At 38.3% G+C, this 24017-nt stretch overlaps 1 protein-coding gene across 1 annotated transcript; it reads right to left on the bottom strand.

The window, feature by feature from the left end:
• LOC109227399 (peroxisome biogenesis protein 22-like) lies at positions 41-19411 on the bottom strand. Its single transcript, XM_019392543.1, has 8 exons — positions 19055-19411; positions 9643-9879; positions 9501-9548; positions 3920-3976; positions 3737-3838; positions 2830-2886; positions 1251-1352; positions 41-554 (listed from the first exon to the last, which is right to left on the bottom strand). The coding sequence occupies exons 1-8, from the start codon at positions 19145-19147 to the stop codon at positions 450-452; spliced, it is 801 nt and encodes a 266-aa protein (XP_019248088.1). The 5' UTR covers positions 19148-19411; the 3' UTR covers positions 41-449.

Below are 24017 nucleotides of genomic sequence, written 5' to 3' on the forward strand. Positions count from 1 at the left end.
GTTTTCCTTTGGCTTAATACGGAATGCATGTACAATACACTCAGCAGAATGCGTCATTCAATATATTTCCATTCAGGCAGTAACTGACAAAACTTGAATTTAGTTCGTCTCTCATTTCAGGGTATTCTCGTGCAGAGATTCTGATTTACAGTTGATTCGTCATACTTTTCTTTACTTTTCCATGTGGATAAGTACTTGGATACAGAACAGCGCCAGGTTTGACTTAGGAGAGAATAATACAGCACAACCATATACGGTGATCTGTTCTGAAGATAACATAGTAATATACAAAGTATGCCTTCTTGAACCTCAAAACAGAAGCTGCATGTACCAGAAAAGGATTGAAACAGATAAAGATACGAACTTTCACAGCCCAGAGTTGAAGAGGAAGGGCAAAAAGAGAGACCTAAAATAAATGAAAACATGTTAGAGTTCTTCCGGGTTTGCATCTAAACAGTTCCAAAAAACTGCTCCAAAGAGGTTGAGCTGAAGACATTCATAGCTGCTCTTTCTGGCTTGGTAGGTGAAATGTGTAGCTCATATTTGATAAATCTCTGCAATCAGTTTGTATTAACACATTAAACATCAAAAAAGAAAAAGCACTAGGATCTGCATATAGCCTCACTGCCATTTAAATAATAATAGAACATTTAACATTCCAATTCTGTTTTATCACTACCCTAATGGAATGTCCTGTAGAAAACAGTGATCTGAAAAATCCAATATCTTATAGGTCTAAAACTTGAGTTATAAACAGGCAAGAGACAAGTAACTGTATGTGTTTGTAAAAGACATTCACATTGACAGAGGAAATTACAAGGTTAAACTTGCACACTTTGTTAAATGCAAAGAAGAAAGAGCATAAAATTGATAAGCAATTTGCTTTGAGTCATTATTATTACCAGTATATAATAGACAGTGAAGTTATTTACTTGGGGAAAGAGATCTACCTAATGCATGATAGATAAATGGATGGATTCATTGTTTGATGATACTTCTTACTTTTTCAGCTCATGAATTAGTACGTTTTCTGACAACTATGCCTCAATCCCAAACAAGTTGGCTCCACTACATAAATCCTCACTTCTCCATTTAAGCTCGACTCATGTCATCATCATACCAAATAAAATTAAGAGCGAAAAAATAAGTTATATTGAAAAACAAGTTAATATTAGTACGTTTTCTGATATAACAAAAAAACTAAGATGATGGAACGCTCATGTTATCAGTCAAAAGGAAACAAGGAGTACCGCCAATTGAAAAATGATTTCCGGATTTGTATCTATATGCCAATCAGGTTCCAGTTGTCGGACAAATGATGTTCGCCCATTCTCAGTGCTACAAAAGAGAACCTGCATAACAATCAACTTAGTAATCTATAATGCATACTACAAGAAAAAGAGGATCTTTAGAAAACTAATAGAGGTTAAAAAGGGAAGCTGAGCCATCAATTCAACTGTTGCATCTTATATCAAACATTCAAACTTTGACAGCTGGGATACTAAATCAATTCTGTACAATTCAATTAACCAGTCATTACGTTACTCCGCCTGCCATTCATTCAACCACAATTTTCCCGTCTTGTGATGAACATATTCATATCATGACCCGACGCTTTCCCCTCTTCTCAGCATCCACATGCTCTTTTTTTTTTTTGGATAACCATGGCGTCCGAGTCCGCTGGCGCGCACCTCAACTAATTTCACGGAGTAACTTGCTACCTCACACCAGTACATGTACCGGGTAACTCTGCCCATCAAGGCTTGGACAAATAGGAAGAAATGACTTCCACTGGATATGAACCTGATACCTCATGGTTCTCAACCTACTTCATTAATGGATTAACCACTAAGCTACACCCTTAGGAGCAACACCGCACATGCTCGCATCATTCAACACACTTACTCTTACCATCTTCTACAATACTGATTGAGCTTTAGGAGCGTTGGAGAAGATAACAACAATAAGCTCTACAGAGAAACATACCTCAATCCTTAAAAAAGATATTACAAAAATTTTCCTTTTCTTTTATTTTGGGTAATAAACTACATTATATACATACAGACAATTTTGTCCTTTGCAGTTAATTTTAGAATTATTTTTCTTCCACGTGTACAACAAAGTACCTTATTTCATTTTAAAGAAACTATCAGTCTATGCATGCATTTACTCTTTTATGCACCCAGCAAATTTAAGTACATCACTAACAAAGAATGATGAAAAGAACAAAATGAAAAAATATGATACAACATATATCTATAGAGAAATCTATTTCAGTATACTCCCTTTCAATTTATTTCTTTTATATCTTCCAAGTTTTTATTTGCATTTTTATGTTTATACATTAAGTGTGTAAAGCCTAAATGGAAAAGTTGCAAACAGGATGGTAAAATTATATTCATGATCCAATACAATATGAGAATGTAGTTTTGCTATACAGAAGAACAAAATTAAAATATATGGGTTAAACTTGTCCACCGATAAATTAAATTATAGCTTTGTTAAACAATTTAAAGAAGGGAGATTAACGTAGTACTTCTACCAAAAGGAGACAAAATATATCTTTTTCCCCAGAGCAGAGGAAATGTCAATAGCTCATGTTATGAGAATAAAGAGCACGCATCCAAAATCTATAGGCAAAACAATTGGAAGAATAGATCATCTTGATTTTCCAGGAAGAGGATACCAATTTGCAGACGAAGGAAAAGTGTTGAGATTAAAAGTTGAAGACAACACCCATTGTAAAACAATCACACTAACAAGAACTCCATGAAGGTATTATAAATGGATTTCGACTTCCTACGGAGTTGAACAATGATTAGTTGTTACCTTGTCTTTGACCATGCTTAACACTCCAGCATCTTCTAAAGCCACCAAGATGTTTTTCTGCAAATATTCGATCATTTCATGAATATGTATGCAAGAAAAAGAAGTTCGTTGATATACACATGCAGATTACCATAGACAATGAATGGATAAACACAGCGCCCACCATCAAGATGCACTGTAACCATGATAAGTGGGTGCTAAGAAATGAATCGCGCACCAAATATGAGAACTTCAAGAATATAAGAACTAGTCGACAAAACCAGGCATTACGAAGTGAGAAGTCCAAAGGAAACTCAAACATGGTCATTGTATCTCAAAGCATGGCTCTTGCTCAGGAGTTTAGTTTGACTTCTACCAAAGAAAGCTTTAAATTATGCAGATTAGTAAGTAAAAATATAGTACTAAACAAGTAAATGATGAATTTTGGTTAATGTGTGATGATTATTGAATGTGACATCAGTTTTCCGGAAAAAACAAAAGAAGAGAGTAGTGAATTGCTCAGGGAATGACATTCCACTTGACTGAACTATTAAGTAAAAGGTATACTACCGAAGTTGAGCTTATCCGTGATTCGTAGAAATTAAGCAAGCGTAATCGGTGCCTAAAGCAACATATTGGCAACTCGAATTTTAGAGTCACCTAGACTTGGCATCAAAGAGACTAAATCGTCTTTTTAGATTTTAGATTTAGCGATCAGTTCAAAGAGCGAGTTTTATTTGGTATACAAAGCAATCAACAATGTCAGCCTTTCCCTTTTCATTTTGAAAGAGGCATCAAATGGCATTCTGCCACCCATTATTCTTTCTGAATCAGGCAATAAAGATATAAAATAATTAAAGGGACTGGATCAGTAGCAATTACTAATCGACATACAGATGTAATATAACAGAGTGAGCAGTGCACTAACTTCACTTTCTTCATCATGTACTCTCTCCATGAGATAAAGGTCACAAAATTTGGTGATTTCAAGCAACACTTCCAGCACGGAGGATCGGATAGTTGCTTGTTTCTGCAAAGGACAAAGTATAAACATTGTCAACTGCATGTTGGCAACTGATGCACTATCAACAAATGAAATAATAATATTAACCTGTAGTTCCTCTGGGCTAGTTTCCTCCAGGATTACTCCAAGCAACCGACATGTTACCTGTACAGTGAAACAATATCCAGATTTTCTAAGTTATTTGTGCTGCTATGATAAAAAGATAAAAAGAAGGCATAAATGGACTTTAACGATGCCAAGCAGAATCGGGAAAGCTTGACCAGATAAGATTTGGTCGAGTAGCAGATGCTTTTTTAAATTGAGGTAGAGACAACCATCATGCTCTCAAATATTTCTCGTTTTGGTTATCAATAAATTACTTGCATTATTTTAACTAGGTTCCAATAAGGCTACCAATTAAAGGTGTGAGAATGCACGAGAGAAAAATACATGTCCTACTCCTAATACATATAGGATTAGGGTTATTTACTACTATTTATATTACTATTCTACACTCCCCCTCAAGCTGGTGCATATAAATCCTAAGCACCGAGCTTGTTACATATGTAGTTAATACGAGGACCAGTGAGAGACTTGGTGAAAATATCTGCAAGCTGATCATTCGACTTCACAAACTTTGTAGCAATATCACCCGAGAGTATCTTTTCTCTGACAAAGTGACAGTCATCTCAATGTGTTTAGTTCTCTCATGGAATACTGGATTTGACGCAATATGAAGAGCAGCTTGATTATCACACACAAGTCCCATCTGACTAATCTCACCAAATTTCAACTCCTTGAGTAACTGTTTGATCCAAATTAGCTCACATGTTGCCATAGCCATTGCTCGATATTCTGCTTCTGCACCAGACCGAGCAACCACATTCTGTTTCTTGCTCTTCCAAGACACCAAATTTCCTCCTACTAAGACACAATATCCAGACGTAGAACGTCTATCAGAAGGTGATCCCGCCCAATCAGCATCTGAGTATCCAACGATCTGCTCATGGCCTCGATCCTCAAACAATAAACCTTTGCTGGAGCTGATTTTATTTACCGAAGAATGCGGACAACTGGATCCCAATGACTATCACATGGAGAATCCATAAACTGATTCACAACACTTACAGGAAAGGAAATGTCAGGTCTTGTCACTGTAAGGTAATTTAATTTACCAACCAATCGCCTATGTCTTGCAGGATCGCTAAGAGATTCCCCTGTCCTTGTAGAAGTTTAAAATTCGAATCCATCGGAGTGTCGACAGGCCTACAACCTGTCATTCCTGTCTCCTCAAGAATATCTAAGGCATACTTCCGTTGTGAGATTACAATACCTGAGCTAGACTGAGCGACCTCAATACCCAGAAAATACTTTAGTTTGCCCAGATCCTTAGTCTGAAAGTGTTGAAAGAGATGTTGCTTCAATTTAGTAATACCATCCTGATCATTGCCGGTAATAACAATGTCGTCGACATAGACCACCAGATAAATACAGAGACTCGAAGCAGAATGCCGATAAAATACAGAGTGATCAGCTTCACTCCGAGTCATGCAAAACTCTTGGATAAATGTGTTGAACTTACCAAACCAGGCTCGAGGAGACTGCTTTAGACCATAAAGTGACCGGCGCAAGCGACATACAAGGCCACGAGACTCCCCCTGAGCAACAAACCAAGGTGGTTGCTCCATATAAACTTCATCCTAAAGGTCACCGTGTAAAAAAGCATTCTTAATGTCCAACTGATAGAGAGGCCAATGGCGAACAACAGCCATGGATAGAAAAAGGCGGACTGATGCTATCTTAGCCACAGGAGAGAAAGTGTCACTATAATCAAGCCCAAAAATCTGAGTGTATCCTTTTGCAACAAGACGAGCCTTAAGACGATCAACCTGGCCATCCGGGCCGACTTTGACTGCATAAACCCAACGACAACCAACAGTAGACTTACCTAAAGGAAGAGAAACAAGCTCCCAAGTGCCACTCGCATGTAAAGCAGACATCTCCTCAATCATAGCCTGTCGCCATCCTGGATGAGATAGTGCCTCACCTGTAGACTTTGGGATAGAAACAGTGGACAAAGATGATATAAAAGCATAATCAGGTGATGATAGATAATGATAACTTAAATCGAAATAGTGGGGATTAGGATTAAGAGTGGATTGTACACCTTTGCGGAGTGCAATTGGTTGACTAAGAGGAGACAAGTCCGCAGTAGGTGCAGAATCTGATGCAGGACGTGGATCACCTGGGCCTAATGCTAGACGTGGACGTCGATGATAAGTCAAGAGTGGTGGAGCTGCAGAAGGTTGAACTGGACTAGGTGGGGTGGAACTGGAGCTATAGGTGGTGGAGCTGCAACTGGAGCAATAGGTGGTGGAGCTGCAACTGGCGCAGTAGGTGGTGGAGCTCCAATTGGAGCAGTAGGTAGTGGAGCTGGAGTTGTAAAGGAAGATGAATGGGAGGTAGTGACTGAATCTTCACAAGATGAAACTGGTAGCACCTCAAAAATATCTAAGTGATTACCTGGATTTGTGAAGTATGATTGGGTTTCAAAGAAGGTAACATCAACAGACATAAGATACCGCCGGAGGTCAGGAGAATAGCATCGATACCCCTTTTGCTTTCTCGAGTAACTCAGAAATACACACTTAAGAGCACGAGAAGCTAACTTATCTTTTCCTGGAGTAAGGTTATGAACAAAATGCGTGCTTCCAAAGACACGGTGTGGAAGAGAGAACAAAGGTAAGTAGGCAAACAGGACAGAGAATGGAACTTGGTTTTGGATAGCTGAAGATGGCATACGATTAATAAGATAGCAAGACGTAAGAACTGCATCCCCCAAAAACGCAACGGAGCATGAGATTATATGAGTAGGGTACGAGCAGTTTCAACAAGATGTCTATTCTTCCCCATTTTGTTGAGATGTGTACGGACAAGATGTTTGATGAATGATCCCATGAGAGTTCATACACTGCTGAAATGGGGAAGACAAATACTCTAGGGCATTATCACTATAAAATGCGCGGATAGAAACCCCAAATTGATTTTGAATTTCAGCGTGGAAGGTCTGAAAATAGAAAACAACTCAGACCGATCTTTCATCAAAAATATCCAAGTGCACCTGGAATAATCATCAATGAAACTGACAAAGTAGCAGAATTCCAAGGAAGAACTGACCCGACTAGGACCCCAAACATCTGAGTGGACTAAAATAAAAGGTGACTCTGCTCTATTATCAAGACGCCGAGGGAAATGGGAGCGGGTATGCTTACCGAGCTGACATGACTCACACTCTAGAGTGGACAAGTGAGATAAACCAGGTACCATTTTCTGAAGTTTTAACAAACCGGGATGTCCCAACCGTTTATGTAATAAATCTGGTGAATCGGAAACAAGATAAGTTATTGAAGGAAGACAAGATGCGAGTCCATGTGATTTTGCAAGGATAAGGTAATAAAGTCCATCTGATTCACGTCCGGTACCAATGATCCGCCCCATACTGCGTTCCTGTATAAAAACAAGGTCATCAAGAAATAAAACAACGAATTTAAGTGATCTGGCTAAGCGACTAACGGCTATGAGATTAAAAGGACTATTGGGAACATAAAGGACTGAATCTAAAGGTAAGGAAGGAAGCGGGCTTGCTTGACCTATTGCAGTTGCCATGGTTTGAGACCCATTAGCCATTGTGACTGCTGGAAGAGATTGAGAATATGAAATACTAGTGAAAAGAGATTTGTTACCAGAAATATGATCAGATGCACCTGAATCAATGACCCAAGACTCAGAAGTTGAAGATTGGGAGACACAAGTCATGCTACTATTTGTTGGAACAACAGAGGCTAATCCTGAAAATGTCTGTTTACGTGCTTTGTACTGAAGGAACTCAATATAATCCGGTAAAGAAACCATCTAGATTGGATTCAATGCATTGGATCCAACGGATTGTGAGTTAAAGGCTTCTGATACGAATGCCATTATAATATTGTGCCGGAAAAAGCAGAAATTTTCTGGGAATCACTGTTCACGCCGGAAAAATCATTGTAGCTCACCGAAAAATTCCAAAGTTGTCGGAATCTGTCGGAAATAGTACCAATGGACTCGGAATTTATGTGCGTCTAGGCTGTCCTCAAGAAGCTTGGCCAAAAAATGGCCGGAGAAGCACGCACGCGCCGGAAAAATATAAAAGTGGTCGGAATTTGGTTTAAATTGGATGGGTAGGCTCGGAATTGCAAGGAGATGACACTGTCCAAAAGAAACGTTTCCAATTTCTGGCCGGAACAGCCCTCACGCGCCGGCGCGTGGGGGCGCGTGGTTGGTCTTTTTCAGGTGAATCTTTCTGGGTGTGGTCGCCTCTCTCTTGGGAACCTTGTGGTGGTGTTGGATTTCGCACAACACTGATAATTAGTGACTTTGACGTAAATAGTCACTTAGGTCACCGGAAAATCGCACGGTGACTGAGTTCTTTCTTCCCGGAGTCGCCGGAGTTTATGCACAACGATAAATATCTCACGATTGCTCTGACACCATGTGAGACTGCATGGGAGAAAAATATAATATTATTCACATATGTTAACTATGATACAATGAGCCCTATATATATATATATATATATATATATAATACATGTCATATTCCTAATATATATAGGATTAGGGTTATTTACTACTATTTACATAACTATTCTAACAAAAGGATAAGATCGGTCAAACACGCCATTACACACACTGCTCGTGCTAGGGTAGGCTTCAACACAGACTTAGTTAAGAACAAAATACAACAAAAGCAAAGAGTCCATATAATATGACGTCGTTATTGTTGTTACATTTACATTAGGCTTGGGCGATGTTGTCCACTTAACATTCCCGTCTTATCCATAATGATATGACTTGTTGGGACCCACTTGATATAAAAGTTTCTGTTTTACAAGGAGAGAAAAACTGAAAAGATAGGTGGAACTCTCACGAGTCACGACCACTCATTTAAAAGAATAATTTTGGTACTTTGCATATACTGTATTTGCCTTACATGTCAAAAGTCTCATTTAATTTCTTAAACTTCAGGCCCAACAAAACACCTTAACATAAAATGAGACGAAGTATAAAGCTATGCCTCCAACTAATTATAGAAGGCGTCCAATCTGTTCAACCTTCCAAACTATACTTCAAGGCACAAAAATTTGATGGAACGAAGCCGCCCTTTATTCAATAACTAATTTAACCTATTTGCACACAAATCAAAAACTATCTCGAGAATTTAAGCAACCATTTGAATAACATTTGGAAATAGTCTACCAAAACTTTAGATGCGTTTGAGTGGTTCTTTTGTGTTTTGTGAGAGAAGAGTTTCTTGAAAACATTCTGTAAAAACACACTTAAATTACAACTTCAAAGAAACAGTATTGCAAAAGACTTTTTGCAAACAGAACCTGAATATATTTGAAAAAAACAACAATTTGATCTTTACTTCTAATTTTTCCGGCATGTTCTAGGAAAAAAAAAATCATGGCACCTAAGAGAATAGAAAATTTCGAATTTAGACAAACAAATTCCACCCATGATCTAAAAATATTCTTAGATTAATATTATGTATGTTAGACATCAAATATTTACTTGGCATCCATGAGCCTTGGGGATGGTGGAAGAAGAATATGTTAAATAAATAGCAACAAAAGAACATTAAGAGATACCTTCCTCCCCTCACTCAGTCTCTGCCTAACTATTTGCCCGAGTGTCGGCTGCAAAGCAATTAGTAGAAGGTCAGTTATCCACCAATTATATTTGGATAATCCAAATTAAGGGGGTAGGGGCCGAAGGATAATCTCTTTCAACCTTTACTGGCTGAAAGAACTCATCAATAACATTTTGTGTACTTGAATCCTCTGAAGAAGGGCTAACTCCTGAAGTTGCTACATTTGCACTTAAATGACTGTTTACACCAGAACTACCAGGTGTAACAGCTTGTCGCTTAGGACGCCTCCTCTGTGGTCCACTAGGTGATCTCAATATTCTCCATGTAAAAACTATTGCAAATGCAAGACCTGCTATAGCTCCTACAGATCTCGAATCCTGCATTTACATCAAATAGCCATTACCATCTAAGAGAAGGTAGTACAACATCTAAAACATCTATCTTTGGAATGCCATAAGAAAAAAGTGATTATAGCACTATTTCTTGTATAACAGAAAGATTATATCTGCAAACAATTAGATAAATGGCAGTTCATTGGTTGTGGATTGCACAAATTGCTCATTCAACGTATGTTGCCTTCCTCAACTTTGTAAGTGGTGGAAAAGATTCAGGCATCACACTTTAGAAGCCCTGAAACTCTAAATTGTGCAGTCATCTATTTCTACACTCTGCTACTGCTCAGGCAATGTGGTAGTTGTCTTAAAATTATGGAATATACTGGGCTAATGCCAAAGTCAATGATTTTCAGAAAATTCGACCCAAACTGATAAAAAAAAAGGTATCATTATGTTGTCAAAGTTAAATGCGTAGAAAAAAATTGATATTCGATCGAACTTTAACCACTAAGAGGAATTAAACAGCGGATGTTAGTGAAGAAATAATGAGGAAAGAAAAGAGAAAAATAAGTACAAAAGGTAACTACAATTATATGGACAAATGAACTAAAAAACAACAACTACTACTACAACGCCTCAATCTCAAACAAGTTAGAGTCGGTTATATGAATCCTCATTAACTATGTTCCCAAGTTAAATCTATCTCAAGCCAACATTACACAAAATAAAAATAAAACTGAAACTATAATTTCTCTTTATTGCATACTGATATAAGATTCTCTAATAGGGCAAAAAGATTCCAAAAATGCATATGAGCTAAAGTAGGCATATTATCATGATTAAAATATATTTCTAACTACCAGATATCACCTATATAGCTCATCGTCCTCCATTGTGCCCTATCTTTCGCCAAGTCTGCATTGATTCAAGAGAATTTAGGTTTTTTACGATCACTTCTTTCTATGTGAATATAGGCCTATCTCGTCCCCTTTTAACACCTTCACTAACCATGATTTCGCATCTAAGGACCCGAGCATTTAGATGTTGACACTAGACATGATCAAGCTATCTCAAGCGACCTTCTCTCATTTTATACTTAATATGTGCTATTTTGCACCTTCTAGCGAATGTTGTGATTTTTATCCTTGACTAATCTATACGAGCGCATATCCACCTTAGCATCCGTATCTCTGCGATACTCGTGGATGTGTTAGACTTTAGCCGCCCAAAACATTCACCACATATAACATTGCTGGTATTATAACTATTCTATAAAGCTTACCTTTCATTTTGGTAGGCATTTTCCTATCACAACACCCCGATAGGACTTCTCCATTTCAACCATCCAATTTTGCTTCTATGTGTAATAGCTTCATCTATCATTTCAATTTTTTTTTTTGAATAATGAGCTTAGATATCTGAATTATTACACATTTAGGCATCATAATCCCATCTAATCTCAGATGAACTTCATTCTTTTTATGCTGACTATTTGCAGTGTATATAATTCAATCTTACTTCTTTTTTCATAAAACCCTTGCTTTCTAAAGTGTTTCTCTATAATTCAAGCTTCTGGTTAGATCACCCATAACTAGTATAAAAGAGTATGGGCTCACTCTGATCTTGGGCTGATATCTTCTTTCATTTCGTAACCTATGCATCTTTTTACTGCTTTTTAGTTAATAATATTCCACTTCCTTCAAAACAACTGTATGGACTTAAAGTCGATCCCTAGTGTAAATCCATGATTATGGGAAACTTTTTATCTCATACTACTGCTCTTACGCTAGTAAGAACTCCTTCATACATGTTGTTGCGGAAGTCGAATATATAGAGAGTGATTAAATCACAATAACTATATCTAAAGGTAGCTAATAAATAGTAAATGAGAGGATAATAAAAGGAACACCAGAAATTAACGAGGTTCGGCAAATTTTAATTTTTCCTAATCCTCGAAAACAATCAACTCAAACTTTATTTCACTCAAAAAATACAAGTGAAATACTACAAGAGAGAAAGAAGATTCAAATGCCTTAGGAGATAAGAAGGCAAGTGAGAGATGTTTACAAATGAACAAAAACCTTGCTATCTATAGAAGGGAAATAGCCTTAATAATATCATGCATGACATCATATTAAGTGTGACCATGCAATGTAAATGCATCTAAAAGGAGGCTTCAAATGTTCACACCAGTATGAGCGCGAAGCGCAAAAAGCGACAGTGGCTCGCCTCAAAAGCGAAGCGCACGCTTTATTGAAGTGAACCGCAATTCTAAAAATACACATAATAATTAATTTATAAACTGAAATAGACATTAAAAAAATCAAATAAACTAAAATATAACATGTATATATATATATATACCAAGGGGACCGGAAGCGAAGCCCCTATAAGATTAGGGAAAAATTAAATAAATGTGAGGACAGGAAGCAAATAACAATAAGATAATTAAACCTGCAGATGATACAGTTAGAGTGCAAGCAAATAAATTTATGGGGCAAAGCCGACCATGTAAATAAAATGCGATAAAGTAAATTAGGCGGTTTAACCGACCATAATGCAGAGTAATATAAATGTAAACTTGGACAAGAGTAAAATAAATATAAACTTGATTATTATTGAAACTGAAAAATTGATAATACAAGTTAAAAACTTATATTAATATACTAGAGAGAGAGCTCTAACCAATTCTAGAGAGAGGGAGAGAATTCTTTCTCAAATGATAGTGTAATGTGTGTTTTTTACAAGTGATATGGGTGGCTATTTATAGCCAAAAAACTAAAAATTACATAATGTTATCTAATGTCATCCATGATGTCATTAGGAGTAAGTGCTAGCTGATGTCATGGTGCTGATTAATTTTTCAGAACATTAAATCAAGGTCTTCTTCTGATGATGATGATTTGTCAGACAAAGATGCTTGATTTTGTTGACCTGGAATTTGTGTCTTGAGGGAATCAAGAATTTTCTCCATTTGTTGAATAAAATCAAGCTTGCTGCTAGAACCGGTTAGTTGTGCACTTGTAATGGACTTTTGTTGTAAAAATAAAATTTCAGCCGCGTCTGTTATAGCTAGATACTGCGGATGGGATAGAAACCACTTGTCTACCGCCGGTGTATAGGCTTCGGATGAATCCCACATTTTATACCATTTGCAGTGGCCTTGGAGGGCTAACCACGGTAGTCCTTCTGGCTTGGGGAAGGAAACTTCTGGGAGTATATCCATGGGATATGAAATCAGTGGGAAAATTGGAGGAGTATGGGTATTTGCTGTTCACTAGAAAACCTGTGACAGAAATAATCATATCCTTCTTTTACTGGTGCTTGGAGGATTTCAGCTCTATGACTCTATGCAGGCCACCAATGAGGGAATTCAGAGGTTAATCGTTTACTCTAGAGGATGAACCATGAATGCTTTCCAAGTGGTTTTGGACGGTGAAAGCATTCATCCTTGCTGCCTGGTAGTCATAATAATTGTAAAATTGTGCATCAAAGGGCTGAGAAAGTCTTTTGTATTTGGCTGGATGGGTTCCCCATTCTTTTTGTGAGATTATTTTGTTAATCCACACCGTAGTATGTGTGATATATGATTGGGTTTGCTTTTCTTTGTGGGGCTTAAACAAGCAGGATCTGATATCTGTGAGAATAAACTCATAATATTTTTGGGTATGTTTGTGGGTGTTTTGAATGAACTGAAGGGCTAAGTATTTTGTTAGCTACCTCTTAGGGGTTGGAATGCCAGAATTCTGGTTCAATTTGAATGAGTGGGTAAACACTTTCATTCTTAATATAAGTGGGTTCTTTGGATGAGGAGCCTTTGTTTAAAGAAATAGATTGTGGCACTGATGAAGAAAGTGCCTGATTGGTTGTAGTTTTTGGGATGTTGGATGGATACCCTGTACCTGCAATGGAGCTTTTAGCCTCCAATATTTTTTGTGTGGTGCTTCTAGCAACCACAGGAAGTGAAGATGCAGTGACTTTGGGCCGCCACGGAGTTGGAAGAAGATGTGTGGCCTTGTGCCGCCACATTGGAACAATAATTTTTATACAATTGATACTGATCTCTCAGTTGTTTTTTAAATAAGCCAGGCATGGTCATTTGATCTTTAATGCCCATGAGTTGTCGCCATTGCATGAATTCTTCTTCTGTCCAAGGAGAAGACATGGTTTGTGCTAGTTGAGCTTGAGATTATTGAGATTCTTCTTCCTCAACTAGGTCTGCCCATTTTTTCGGACTAGAAATTGGAATTGGTCCTGAACTTTCTATCATTTGAACTTGGGGAACTCCCTCATAACGCAGTCTGATGGCTTTCTATATTTGGGCTAGCTTGGTTCAACTGCGCCTTTTGGGAGTTGCATGGAGGCAACTGAATTGTTTATTGTTTGGAAACAATGTCTGTATCAGACTGTTTGGGTATTGCCTGAGTAATATTTTCCTCCGACGGAGGAAGAGGAGGTAGTGGGGGATCTGAAAAATTATTGTTCCAATGTGGCGGCACAAGGCCACGCATCTTCTTCCAACTCCGTGGCGGCCCAAAGTCACACGACATCTTCACTTCCTGTGGTTGCTAGAAGCACCACACAAAAAATATTGGATGCTAAAAGCTCCATTGCAGGTACAGGGTATCCATCCAACATCCCAAAAACTACAACCAATCAGGCACTTTCTTCATCAGTGCCACAATCTATTTCTTTAAACAAAGGCTCCTCATCCGAGGAACCCACTTATATTAAGAATGAAAGTGTTTACCCACTCATTCAAATTGAACCAGAATTCTGGCATTCCAACCCCTAAGAGGTAGCTAAGAAAATACTTAGCCCTTCAGTTCATTCAAAACACCCACAAACATACCCAAAAATATTATGAGTTTATTCTCACAGATATCAGATCCTGCTTGTTTAAGCCCCACAAAGAAAAGCAAACCCAATCATATATCACACATACTACGGTGTGGATTAACAAATAATCTCACAAAAAGAATGGGGAACCCATCCAGCCAAATACAAAAGACTTTCTCAGCCCTTTGATGCACAATTTTACAATTATTATGACTACCAAGCAGCGAGGATGAATGCTTTCACCGTCCAAAACCACTTGGAAAGCATTCATGGTTCATCCTCTAGAGTAAACGATTAACCTCTGAATTCCCTCAATGGTGGCCTGCATAGAGTCATAGAGCTGAAATCCTCCAAGCACCAGTAAAAGAAGGATATGATTATTTCTGTCACAGGTTTTCTAGTGAACAGCAAATACCCATACTCCTCCAATTTTCCCACTGATTTCATATCCCATGGATATACTCCCAGAAGTTCTCCTTCCCCAAGCCAGAAGGACTACCGTGGTTAGCCCTCCAAGGCCACTGCAAATGGTACAAAATGTGGGATTCATCCGAAGCCTATGCACCAGCGGTAGACAAGTGGTTTCTATCCCATCCGCAGTATCTAGCTATAACAGACGCGGCTGAAATTTTATTTTTACAACAAAAGTCCATTGCAAGTGCACAACTAACCGGTTCCAGCATCAGGCTTGATTTTATTCAACAAATGGAGAAAATTCTTGATTCCCTCAAGACACAAAGTCCAGGTCAACAAAATCAAGCATCCTTGTCTGACAAATCATCATCATCAGAAGACCCTTATTTAATGTTATGAAAAATTAATCAAAAATTACATCAGCACAATGACATCATCGATGACATCAGCTAGCACTTGCTCCTAATGACATCATGGATGACATTAGAAAACATTATGTAATTTTTAGTTTTTTGGCTATAAATAGCCCCCCATATCACTTGTAAGTAGAGGTGTCTAACGGGTCGGGTCAGCCCATTTCCGGACCCGCTCAGACCGGTTGAAACCGGAACCGGCCTGAACCGATACACAGGGGGCCGGGTGGGCTGGGTTAATAGGGTAAGGCGGGTTGGTCTGTTTACGTTGGGGCTACCGGTTAACCGGCCCGGTCAAACCCGATCAACGGTTTTCACTGTAGAACCGGTTAACCGGCCCAGACCAGACCGGTATAACGGCTACCTTAATTTTTTTTATTTATTATTTTTTTATAATGGGGCCTGCCTTTTTTTTTACCGTTGGCAACGGTCTTCTGGCCTTGGGGCCGTTGCCCAACGGCAGATTTGCACAAATATCCCATTTTTGGGCTTTTTAAAAAAAAAACACCTTTTGTAATTACCTAATTAGCCCTTTGAAAAACTATAAATACACCCCCCTCTTCTTCATTTCTTCACTCATCTCTCATTTCTCAACTCTCTCCGGGAAAATCATCAATAAAGGTTACAAAATAGTGTTTCCCACCTAATAAAGGTGTTTCCGAAGCACCCCAAACATCAGAGTGAACATAATCCAAAATACCTTTAGTATTATGTATAGCTGTTCCAAATTTAACCCTTGTCTGTTTCTCCTTGACACAATGCCCACAGAACTCCAAATTGCAAGTCTTTACTCATTTTAACAATCCTTGATCTGATAAAATTTTCAAGGATTTTCCTCCGGCATGTCCCGAGCGCATGTGCCATAGCTTGGTTGCTTCTGCCTCCTTGTCATCACTGGATGTCATTGTTGCTGTCCCAATAACTTACTACCATGATAGTGGTACATGTTATTATTACGCCGAATTCCCTTCATTACCACTAGTGCACCGGGGCATATTCTCACTATCCCATTTTCTGCAACGACTTTGAACCCCTTTGACTCTAGGGCTCCTACAGAAATGAGATTTTTCTTCAATTCCGATACGTATCGAACATCTGTTAATGTTCTGATCAATCCATCATGGTTTCTTAATCGGATTGAACCAATACCATATGCGGTAAGAGGATTGTTATTTGCATTGTGAATAACTCCACATTCTCCTCCTTGAAAAAACGAACCAGTCCCGATTGGGACACATATGATAGCTACAAGCTGAATCCATCAACCATATGTTACATGGTTTGAATGGCTCAGTTGTAACTAGTGAGAATTCAGAGTCGTCACAGTCAGCTAAATTCGAATCCATGACAACCTTCCCATTGTTAGGTTTGGCCTTGTTTTCCAACTTTAGACAGTCTTTCTTCCAGTACCCCTTTTCTCGGCAAAAAGTGCATTCATCTTTGCTGGGTCTGGATCTCGACTTGGATCTTTCTTTCTTCGTTCTCATATGATTTTGAGAATGACCTCTCACGACCAATGCTTCTCCTTCTCCACTCTTTTGTTTTTCTCTCTTTCTTTGTTCATAGCTGTACAAGGCAGAACAAACTTCTTTGAGAGATACTTCATCATTCCCATGAAGTACAGTAGTTTCGAGGTGCTCGTACTCATCGAGAAGTGAACTTAATAACATTAAGGCCATATCTCAATCACTAAAAGTCACGTCCATATTCTGCAAATCAGTCGCCAACTTATTGAAGCCGGTGATATGATTATTCATTGTAGTACCAGGAACATATGTGAAGCGTAACAGTCTTTTTTTTTCATGTAAAATTTATTTTGACTGTTTTTCTTCAAGAGTTTATCCTCCAATGCATTCCACAATTTACTTGCAGAAGCTTCTTTTGTGTATGGATACTTCTGTTCTCTTGCGAGGTAAGATCGAATGGTACCACAAGCAACGCGGTTGATAATCTTCCTATCTCCTTCTCCGATATTGTCTGGTATCTTTTCTTCTATGGCAATATCTAGCCCTTGTTGAAAAAGGACATCAAGAACCTCGGCTTGCCACATCCCGAAATGTCCTGACCCGTCAAAAATCTCAACTGCAACTTTCGCATTTGACATAATTCTTGTCATAAGCGAAGATGCCAACGACGTATTACTGACACCCGATGTGGACTTTCATTTTTATTATCTCCCATTTTTGCTACAAATACTATTTATTTGCTGACAGTACAAAACACCAAAGTAATTCTTTTCTGATGTAGAAGTTCAGACTATGCTGCAACCACAGAGCATACTAAGATAGAACATTGGCTCTGATACCAATTGTTGCGGAAGCCGAATATATAGAGAGTGATTAAATCACAACTACTATATCTAAAGGTAGCTAATAAATAGTAAATGAGACAATATTAAAAGGAACACCAGAAATTAACGAGGTTCGGCAAATTTTGATTTTTGCCTAGTCCTCGGACACAATCAACTCAAACTTTATTTCACTCCAAAAATACAAGTGAAATACTACAAGAGAGAAAGATTCAAATGCCTAAGGAGATAAGAAGGCAAGTGAGAGATGTTTACAAATGAACAAAAACCTTGCTATTTATAGAAGGGAAATGACCTTAATAATGTCATGCATGACATCATATTAAGTGTGACCATGCAATGTAAATGCATGGAAAATGCATATACCAATTTCTTCCTAAAAGGAGGCTTCAAATGTTCACACTAATTCACATTAATCTTGTCAAATTCAACACGTCTTTTATGGTATTTATCTATTTAACATGAATTCCTTTCTTCTCCAATACCCACCAAAGGACCCTTCCTGATACTGCATCATATGCTTTCTCCAGCTCAATAACCAGCATGTGTAGATCTTTCTTCCTTCGCGATAAAATTCTATCAATCTTCTTAGCAAGTATACAGCATAAATCCAAACAGATTCTTAGTCAATCTTGTCATTTTCCTAAGCTTACACTCTATCACTCTTTCCCAAAGTTTTATCGTATGACTCATAAGTTCAATGCCGCAATAGTTTGTACAATTTTGAATATTTCCTTTGTTCTCCCCTCTACAATTCCAAGTGAACGACAAGTTCTTGACGTAGTTAATTCTTTTGTTTTATGTTTCTACTGATATCTAACCTAAATGGTCTTTTAGGTCCAATTCCACCAACTTTTGTCCTGACAATTAGCATACTCATTAGTCCCTCTATGCCAGCACTAAATCATCACCTAAACAAGCTGAATCTGGGGTTTACTTTCAGGGTTTAAGTATGCCTCATTCGAGCCTTTCATAACACTGATTATTATTGAATTATTCAGTAAAACTATCCAACTTCTCCAATTTAACACAGTAAAACTATCTGAATCCTCACAAATAAGTTATATGCACTAACAATGCATAGGTATCATAGGCGTAATTTGATTAACCTGATTGTGTAAATACTTTTTCCACCGGCAGTGCATAGAACTTAAACTCTTAAACATAAGACAAAAATATAAATCGATTCCTTAATTAAACAAAAAAGAAGGCAAAAATAAATTCAAAAGAGATAGAATATAACCAGGTTTTGGAAGAGATTAGAAACTTTGAGGGTGAGAAAAGCCCCAAATCGCTTCATGAGCTGGAAGAAATCGTCCTTGGAATTATCGGCCATAACTTGCTGAAGACTTCAAAATTGATATAGAATTCAATGATTCGACGTGGTAGTAAGTTGGTTTTGTGGAGAGGATGAACGGCTGATCAAGCTCTAGGGTTCATCTTCATTGCTCTCTACTCTTCTAGAATCTTCTAGATTGAGAGAAAGTAGAAATGGATCTTGCAGAGGAAGCTTCGATGGAAAAACGAAAAACAGAGAAATGTAGGAAAGGGGGTTGTGCCATGTAGGATATAATATCTATCTGTTTTTATGGGTAGTTATGTGTTTCGAGTTTATAATACAAGTTATACTGTTATACTCCATTATGAAGCATAAAGTCTACTCAACAATCTTTACAATTCACTGTTTACTTTTTATAATTGATATATAAAATTTATATACTAATTATATATGATTATAAATATATTATATATAAATTATATATGTATAACTGTTTACTCTAGAAAACGGATAACAATTGAATTTATATGTGGTTTTAAAGATATGTGGATTAATTCAATACAAATGATTAATGGCGTTAGATTAAGCAGATAAAAGACGTGATAAATTGCCAAACCAAATAATGAGAGTGATCCTGGACTCAGTAACAACTTAACAAAGTGCCTGCCCTTGATCCCGAGTTCACACTAATGAAGAACTGATGAACAAAAGCAAGAACTTTGAATAACAGTGAGAATAACAGTATATTGCCTTGATATGCGTGTTACAATATCTCATATGAATAATAAGTTTTTTCCTTTATATAGTAGGAGAATTTTACCCTAAGTACAATTCTAAGAAAGGTAAAAAATCCCCTGTTTCGTTAATCACTGATTTTCGGCCGATACGAGTCGAGATTCACGCCGTGATATCCGGTTGGGCACGGATATTACGGCCCTTCGTTAGTAATGTGCAGTTGTTCGATAATGTTCTCCGAAGTCTCGAGGCTCAAACTGGACCCGATGAACGTGGTTCCGATACCCCCGAGGGTGGGAGTCTTGTTCGAACCCCGATATAAGAGGCTCCTCGCTCAGATTCCGATTCCTTACGATCATATTCCTGCTCCGTTTGTCTTACCGGGAAACCGAGATGTTCAACAGGCTCGATTTTACCCGCATACAGATAGTCCCCTCGTTTCTTAGAGAGGAGGTTCACCAAAACAATGAGAAATGACAGATGCTTTTCAGTTCCTTCTTTAATATGCCGTAACAGAAACAACGAAGAAGCTGAAATGTCCCGTCAGTTACGTCGTTCTGACTTCGAACACGTGTCAACCATCAGCAAGTCACCTCTGAACGCGAAGCATCACCGAACCTCCATAAAAGCTTCCATTCCTTGTTCATTTTTCACCATTTGACCAAACTTCTACCTTCGATTCTCAAGGCTGCTACTAACCTTCTTCATACTTTCATATCTTTACCTCCGTTCTTCAAGATTTCTCAGTAATTTCCAGGCTTTTACCCAGTCTTTACCCAAATCGGCACACTTGACTATTCATTTTTCAAAACCATTTCTTAGACCTTTCAAGCTTTTTCAGATAACAATGGCTAAAACATCCAAATTTGTTCCTCAACAAGTCGCTTTTTCCTCTTCTTCCCAACCGATCGTTGAAATTGGGGCGGTCACTCCTGATATAGTCGTCCCCGAGACGTCCCCTCCCTAGTTCATGCCATTCCCCGAGAAGTAGAAGGCATCTCGTAAGTATAGCTTTCCTTTAAACGTTAATTTTATGTTTATCTCCTTTTCCGCACTAGTATTTGCGGTGGTGCAACCGTTGCTCGAGTCCCAAACGCCATCCCTCGGTTCAAATAGTGGATCAAGGGTATTTGTTCGCAAATGCCTTATTCCGAGCGCACATGGCGCGAACTCTCGAAGGGCCGACGAGAGGCTCGTTCTCATGGTAAGATCTCCATTCCGAACAAGTAACATTAGACTCCCTTTTTTGCATCATATTCTCTTTTTTTCTTTTTTCTTTTTGCAGGTTTGCCTAAGACCACTGATCTTAGGTCTTTAGAAGGAGACGAGGACATGCCCTCGTCCATCGATCCCTCCACTTTGTGTAACGATCCGACTGGTCGTTTTGAGCATTTGCACATCGCTTGGTAGTTTGAGGGCACGAGTATCTCCGCATGATGTATTATGACTTGTGTGAATCGTCGGTTTGGTTTTCAAGTTATTCGGAATCGTTTTGGAAGAATGAACTTCAAGATTGAAGCTTTAAGTTGGAAGAGTTGACCAAGTTTGACTTTTTGAGCACTTGACCTCGCATTGGAGTTTTGATGGCTCCGTTAGGTTCGGATGGTGAATTTGGACTCGGGCGTATGCCCGAATTTGCATTTGGATATTTCTAGAAGGATTCAGCACTAATTGGCGAAAGTTGAAAATTTGAAGGTTTGGAAAGTTCATAAGTTTGATCGGAAGTTGACTTTGAGGATATCAGATTCGGATTTTAGTTCAGAGAATTGGAATAGCTTCGACATGTCATTTGGAACTTGTGTGCAAAATTTGAGTTTATTCCGGGTTGATTTGATATGGTTCGGCGCGAGTTTTGGAAGTTCAAAGTTCATTGATTTTGATTTGAGGTGAGATTAGTCATTTCGAGGTTGTTACGCATGATTTGAAGCCTCGAGTAGGTCCGTTTTCTCATATGGAGCTTGCCTCCAAAATTTAGCGTCATTTGGAGTTGATTTGATATAGATCGGACGCTTGGTTGCGATTCTAGAAGTTCTTGAAGTTATTGTGATCCTCATGCGTTTTGGCGTCCGATTCGTGCTTTAGAGGTTATTTTGATGCTTTGATCGCGCGAGCGAGTTCGTGTACTATTCTTGGACTGGTGTGGTTATTTGGTTTTGAGCTTCGGGGGCTCGGGTGAGTTTCAGATTGATTCGAAATGATTTTATATGATTTTTGAGTGCTGGTACTGGTTTCATCGCATTTGTGATGTTTTTGTTGCAAATGCGACTATCGCAATTGCGAAGTAGCCCTCGCATTTGCGAACCTGGGCTGCTGAGGAAGACTTCGCATTTGCGAAGATATTCCTCGCATTTGCGAGTGGGGGCTGTTCGCTTTTGCAAAGACTTCTACTGCTTTTGCGATGGTAGATGTCTTCGCATTTGCGATATTTTGGTCGCAAATGCGACTTTAACAGGAGTTCGCCTGGTTCGCTTTTCGATGAGTTGTCCGCTTTTGCGGTGTTTGCATTTTCGAACTCCATGTCACAGATGTGATATCTGCAGCCTGCATATAGCTGGGATTCCGAGACTTAGCTTCATTTTGTTATATTTTGTACCCTAGTCTCGATGGGAAGCGATTTTGTAGAAGGATTTTCACACCAAACTATTGGGTATGTAATTTTAATCAACTTTCAATAATACTTCATGATAATACATAAGATTTAACATCAAATTCATTAGATTATAGGGAAAAATTTGGGGATTTTATCAAAGTTTTGAAAAATGAAAATTTGGAATTTGAGAGTTGAATAGGACTCAAATTTGGAAACTAAACACTTATATGCACTCGTGGGGCTATGGGTAATCAAGATCTACCCTTGGACCAGGGTTTGGACCGGGCGGGCCTGGGGTTGACTTTTGTTGAATTTTTAGAAATTGTATAAAGATCACAGCTTTATTAATTAAAATTATTTTCTCTTGCATTGTGTGATGTATTTAAGTCATCTTTGGCAAGATTGAGCCGAGCGGAGGTGAATTTGTAAAGTAAAAAAGCTAAATTGAGTGTTGAGTTAGCCGAATTGAGGTAAGTGTCTTGCCTAACTTTGTTGAGGAAATTTTTCTTACTGTTTGACATTATTTGCTACATGCGGGAGTGTTTCCGACTTGTCACTTGTTATTATCTGTGTACTCTCTACTTTGTGGACATTATTATTGGAAATTGTTCTACATGGTTGGTACTGCTATATACATTTGGCAAAGGATGAGTAAATGCACGACTATATATATATATATATATATATATATGGTGAGGAAGGGTTAAAAGCACGAAGGGCCTTGCCGTGCCATTTGATTTGATATCTTGAATATACTTCTCACACCAGGAAAATTATGAATGTATTACTGTGATCTCTCCTAGTAATCATTTACTGCCTCGCATAGTTGTTAATGGTACCCTTATCTGTTATGTTCTATAACTGTCCATACTATTAGTCTACTGCGCAGGTTATAACAGTGAGTATCTTTTTAAACTAAAAATCCTCGTCACTACTTCAACGAGGTTAGACAATATACTTACTGAGTACATGGGGTCGGTTGTACTCATACTACACTTCTGCACCTTGCATGCAGATTTTAGAGCTGGAGTCGTTGTGTATGGCGGGAGCTAGCGTTGAATATGTACTTGCATTCCGGATATAGATGCCACTTGTCCTTGGTAGCTTTAGATTTCCCTAATATATTTATGTAACTATATTTAATTGTACCAGCTTTGTAAATTTCAAATCCTTAGAAGCTCATGATTTGTACTACCAGTCCTTGGGTTATTATATAAATGTTCAGATAATTCTTTACTGTTTTCCTATAAATCTCATTTCGATTGTATTGACTATTAACTGGCTTACCTAGCAGGTCGAGTTAGGTGCCATCATGACTTGTGGATTTTGGGTCGTGACAAGTTGGTATCAGAGCACTTGGTTCATAGGTTCTACGAGTCATGAGCAAGTGTCTAGTAGAGTCTTGCGGATCAGTATGATGACGTCCATGCCTATCTTCGAGAGGCTACAATGCATCTAGGAAACTTCTTTCTTTCTTTCCTCATCGTGAGACTTTGTTTCACCTTGGCGCCTATATCTTTGATTTCTTTCTATTCACTCGTATGCGAGGTTGCACACTCGATATTAGCTATGCACTGACGGTTGTGCTGCTGCGATGGATTA

The sequence above is a fragment of the Nicotiana attenuata genome, chromosome 6 (genome assembly GCF_001879085.1).
Source record: "Nicotiana attenuata strain UT chromosome 6, NIATTr2, whole genome shotgun sequence".
NCBI lineage: Eukaryota > Viridiplantae > Streptophyta > Magnoliopsida > Solanales > Solanaceae > Nicotiana > Nicotiana attenuata.

What these genes read in the sequence shown, in the direction of transcription:
- LOC109227399 (XM_019392543.1), bottom strand. Translation starts at nt 19,147, where the DNA reads ATGGCCGATAATTCCAAGGACGATTTCTTCCAGCTCATGAAGCGATTT. An exon ending in GACTGAGTGAGGGGAGGAAG is followed by an intron (nt 3,977 to 9,500) that starts GTATCTCTTAAT and finishes TTCACTGTACAG; the next exon opens with GTAACATGTCGGTTGCTTGG. An exon ending in TACATGATGAAGAAAGTGAA is followed by an intron (nt 2,887 to 3,736) that starts GTTAGTGCACTG and finishes GAATATTTGCAG; the next exon opens with AAAAACATCTTGGTGGCTTT.